Source organism: Setaria italica, chromosome I, assembly GCF_000263155.2.
Source record: "Setaria italica strain Yugu1 chromosome I, Setaria_italica_v2.0, whole genome shotgun sequence".
In the NCBI taxonomy this organism is placed as follows: domain Eukaryota; kingdom Viridiplantae; phylum Streptophyta; class Magnoliopsida; order Poales; family Poaceae; genus Setaria; species Setaria italica.
In genome coordinates this window covers 18901030-18906052 of record NC_028450.1, presented here as the reverse complement: position 1 = coordinate 18906052, position 5023 = coordinate 18901030, and the positions used below count along the sequence as shown (strand labels likewise).

General features: G+C 45.7%; 1 protein-coding gene across 1 annotated transcript; it reads left to right on the top strand.

The window, feature by feature from the left end:
• LOC101783962 (uncharacterized protein At4g22758) lies at positions 1-4769 on the top strand. The gene is made up of 3 exons (XM_014805852.2): positions 1-406; positions 495-690; positions 4024-4769. Exons 2-3 carry the CDS (start codon positions 552-554, stop codon positions 4284-4286), a joined length of 402 nt encoding a protein of 133 aa, XP_014661338.1. The 5' UTR covers positions 1-406; positions 495-551; the 3' UTR covers positions 4287-4769.
• The last annotated feature ends 254 nt before the right edge of the window (positions 4770-5023 follow it).

The following is a 5023-nucleotide window of genomic DNA, read 5'->3' as shown; positions in this document are numbered from 1 at the left end:
CCGTGATGCCGGATCGTAGGAAGAGCCGGTCGCGGCTCGCCGCCGTCCGGATGGGGCGGTCGCCGGCGGCGGCATCGCCATCCCGCCTTCGCGCCGCCGCCGTAAGAGCGGGAGCGGGAGCGGCGCGCGGGGGATTCGGACGGCCGTGCGCCCGGCGCCGTCGTCGCGGTCGCGGACGCTGTGGGAGGGGAAGGGGCGGGCCCTCGCGCGCTCCGCGTCCGAGCCGGCACTCTGGTTCGGTGTGCGGGTCCACGCCCTCCCGGACGAGCTTGACCACGACTCCCCGCCGTCCCCGCCGCCGCCACCGCTCGAGCGCCCTCACACCTGCTTCGACGTCTTCGCGCCGGACTCGCCGTTCAGCAGCTCCCCCTCCGCCGCCTCCCTCACCAAGCCAAGCCCCCGGGAGGTACGGCGAACTATCTGAGAGTCTGAGACCAACCTTGTTAGGTCCGCGGTTTTTGCGGAGTTAACTGATGGAGGATGGTTTGGTGCAGGAGGCGAAGGTGGTGGTGAGCGTCACGGTGGAGGGGAGCGTCGGGCCGGTAAAGGCGATGGTCAGGCTTGGTGACAGCGTCGGGGAGGCTATTGCGGCGGTGGTGGAGAGGTATGCCAGGGAGGGCAGAAGCCCGCGCCTTGACCTGGCTGCCTCGGAGAGCTTCCAACTCCACCACTCTCACTTCAGCCTTCAGAGTAAGCCGCTACGCTTTTGCTGAACCTTCAATTGGACAATTAGTATTGCAAGGGTATCATCTTTTTTCTAGAAGGCGATGCCTGGTGTAAGAACTTGCGGCCAAACATTTGGTGGTTGTATGTGCTATTGTGGTTGCAATTTGGATGTTAGTGTGCAAATTGTACATGTGGCTTCTTTCAACCATCCCAATGGTTGTGGAGGCTACCAAATTCATAATATTGTTTCTGATTTAGTTTTTTGAACAGCACGGTATTATTTCTCCCTTTGTTTAAGGTAAACTCAAATGCAGATTGAGATGGTCTTAGTGAATTTGTGATCCAAATTTCTATGTAATCCTCTGGACTTTTTAGCACCAGAGACCATTCTTAGAAGGCCAATATGAAATATTTATCTGTCCACTGAATACAATTGTATATTAATTATGTGCCTGATAATTCTGGAGACAACTGTAGATTTGTTTGTGTTATTTTTTTAATAGAGAAGTTTGATTTTTGTTGTTTAAAGCATGTTCTTTTATTGATGATGCAACAAAATCTGATATCATGGACCTGTAGTTCTGATGGAAACCACTACAGGATAACATTGCTTGGAAAATGAATGCCTGAGAAGTCTATTGGTCATCTTTCTCTGGAATCTGGATTTGGTCCATTACCATCTAGGCCTGCTATGTCTTATTTCATCAGGATAACGAAAAAATATTAATTGAGACCGGGTTCAAGCTACAGGACACTTTCTCTAGCATCATAAAACTTCAATATGTCAACATCATTGCATTATTAGTTGTCCAGTCACTAGCTCTCCTCCACCAAGTTGATTTCAGCGGATCCTACCATGTTACATCCAGTTCAAACTCCAAATATATGTTGTCCAAATGCATGCAGTTAAACCTTCGACTACTGTCATACATTACAAATATTTAGATTCATCACATGACTCTGATCTCAACAGAGTCATCATCAAAATACTTGTATATTGTTATAAGCTTACCAATTTCTGTCGATTATATATATAGGAGGCTGTTTCCATGTCTTGAGCAGAAAGTCAGTTGACTGGAGTATTGATTTTAGGAGACTTGTTGGGGTAATCCCTCCCAATCCTCTTCAACCCCCTTCAAACTGAACAGCATCAGGCATAGGATGGCCCCTTTTCTCTTCTGAACGCACCTCATGCTTTTAGAAAATGCATGGATAGCTACTATTGAGTAACCTCTTGTTTGCGATATGTGCGACACCGAGATATACATTAAGGCTTAAACAGCACATATTCTGTTCAGTGTTGGTTGGGTCTCTTTGAACTTCTTTTCAACTATGACTGTTTTATCTCGAACATGCAGGGGAACTGTGTATCATTGTATATAAGTAGAAGAAGGAGTCATACATCGACTCACACCCACAGAGGCACTCACTCTCACACACACACACACATTGGAAGGCCACTGAAAACACCTAATTGCCTTAAAAACCTTAAGAAGGACCTGACCATTAAAACCAGGGAATTAACCCACTCAGTGAGCAAGGTGATCCCTTTAGCTCCTGCTATGCTCCACAAGTTGGCTTCATCCTTAGCCAACATCAGGGCTGTTGTGATGTTTGGGGTAGCACCGTTGAAAACACAGTCATTGCGGTGCTTCCAAATGGTCGAGGCCCCCAGAATGATTAGAGAGTTTAAGCCTTTTCTCATTTCACCACCCACCACACACTCCACCTTTCTCCACCAATCATCAAAGGAGACCTCAGTCAGCTGTGGGGCAAGGACTTCTATGCCAACATCCTGGAGAAGCTTGAACCAGAATTGCCTTGCGAAGACACAGCCAACCAGTAGATGTTGAATATCCTCATCCTCTTGAGAACAATGGGGACACTGCTCTGGATGGGGGAGGCCGCGTCTGGCCAACCGATCAGCTGTCCAGCAGCATCTGTGAGCCACTAACCACATGAAAAAGCGGCACTTGGGAGGAGCCCAAGATTTCGAAATGCGTTCATAAGGCTCAAACAGAAATAGCTCCCTGCAAAAGAGCATCATACGCTGATTTTACAGAATACTATCCGAGGGAAAAAGCCTCCAGATATGTTGATCAGGTACATCTTGATGAAGTTTCACTCCACTCAAGATATCCCAGCGTTCAAGATACTCCATCAGCGGGTCGACAGATATCTCCCCTTTCAAGTCCTCCAGCCATTTTGCATTAGAGAGAGCATCTGAAACAGTACGTTTACTTGCCTGATTTTTAGAAACAAGGGCATAGACCCAAGGTGCAAGTTCCTGGATGTTTTGACCAACTAGCCATCTATCTTTCCAGAAGAGTGTATTGGTTCCATCTCCAATCTCGGTGGTGACACTCAACTTCTTTACTAACCTGTAATGGCAGGGCTAGCCCAAGGTTTGCTGGGCTCCGATTTTTTCAGCCATGGCCATCAGACCCTCAGGGCATATCCCAGGGATTTCAGATCCGAGATTCCTAGACCACCCAGCTCCCGAGAGCAGCATACCTTTGGCCAAGCGATAAGACAATGGCCTCCTTTTGCTTCTTTACAACCTCGCCACAAGAAACCCCATCTGATTTTATCAATGGCCTTGAGTGCACAGGCTGGTATGTCTGTTGCCATGACCAAGTAGATCAGCATTGCCGTGAGGACGGATTGGACCTGGACCACCCTTCCTGCTCGTGTCATCAAGTCAGCTTTCCAGCCAGGCAGTTGATCAGCAATCTGATCAATGATAGGCTGGAACTGCTCCCTTGTTAGTTTCCTGAGTGACAGTGGCAGGCCCAGGTATTGCAAGGGATATGTAAATCTGGTTATTAGAGGGACCTCAGGTTTCAGCTGATAACCATTTAGCTCTCAACTCCAAATCCTAGACTTCCATATGAATTTGGAGCTGTTTTCATTTTGTATACTACATTATGAAATTATATATTTACCTGCTGGAGCTATTTGTCATTAAACCTTTGATAAACATTTGTTGAACATCAGAAAGTGGAACTTTACCCAGGCAGCTAGTTCACATATACCAGAAATTGGGTGTATATGTATTTGCCCACAAAATTTAACTTTTCTAATGTGAACTAAATCTGAATGGTGAAAGTTATGAAAAATATGTGGACACTTTGTCAATAAACCAGAGTATAGGAATATAAGTGAATAATGTCACTGTCCCACTTACTGAGCTCCTGTTTACTCGAGTCATTGTTCATTTGCCCAAGTGACTCTTGACTACTGAGTCAGTCATTTTCAATTTACCTTGGAGTTAATCTTTTTTGGCTCATTATTTCCTGGAAGTTGTGATCTTGCCCCAAGAGTAACAGCTTTCCTTCTTCTTGGTTTTGCCAACAGGTCTGAACAAAAATGACAAAATTGGAGATGTGGGAGGAAGAAATTTCTACCTACACAAGAATGATTCAAGTAATAGGCTTTACCTCCAGAGTGAAGAACACTTTGGAGATTCTACTGGTAGTGAAACTACACGGACCAATGGACAACTATCCGGTGCTCAATACCACTTTGAGATCTTCACCATTGTCCTCAAGAAGCTTGACAAAATTGGCCGGAGGACTAAAAGGATCTGGAGGTTCATCACCTGCGACAACTGTACATGACATATCGACATGGATGCGCGGATGGTGCGGTACGCATTCAAGTACTAGGTAAACCAATCAACGGTGTGGCATGATTCCTAGTAGGCTTAACCAATGTATTGTGTGGTGTAGATTCTAATTCCTAGCAGCAGTTAACTAGTATACAGCGTGCCGAACTTCGACTTGGTACACGTCCCGTTAGTGGTTAAGCCATATTTTAACGGTTTGCCAGCGGGAGATAATCTTCTTCGGAATTGAAACCATGGAGAAAAAGATAATGGCTGGACCCTAGTGATGGGTTTCCGGCTACCACTACTGGGGAAAGCCTCTTTAGTATGCTCCAACCAGATGTCGGCTACTTTTATCTACAGCTGACGATGTATCTTGTGGGTCATGTATGACTTGTAAGATATGAAACTGAAACATGAAAAAGGTGTAATTCCTTCTCTGGCTGAGATACTCATAGTTTTCTTCTGCCGTACAAGATGTGAAATGCTTTTGTGCTGCGAGTTTGGCTACCTAATTTGTGTCAATTGCGTGGAATGAAGACGAATATGATCTAACAGAAATAGAAGGCAATAAGCCTTACATCTGCTTGTTCAGCCTGTACATGGCTGGAATAAAGATCATGCGAATAGTTCTGCAGATTACTTCACCACGGTAGTAAAATGTATTAGCAAATAAATAACTTAATACGAGAAAATCCAAACTTGAACTCTATCCCACTAACATGGGGGATTTCATCAAATCCATTCTAG

Coding starts and splice junctions, on each gene's coding strand:
- LOC101783962 (XM_014805852.2), top strand. CDS start 552: ATGGTCAGGCTTGGTGACAGCGTCGGGGAGGCTATTGCGGCGGTGGTG. Junction 691..4,023: donor CTCTCACTTCAGCCTTCAGA/GTAAGCCGCTAC, acceptor TTTTGCCAACAG/GTCTGAACAAAAATGACAAA.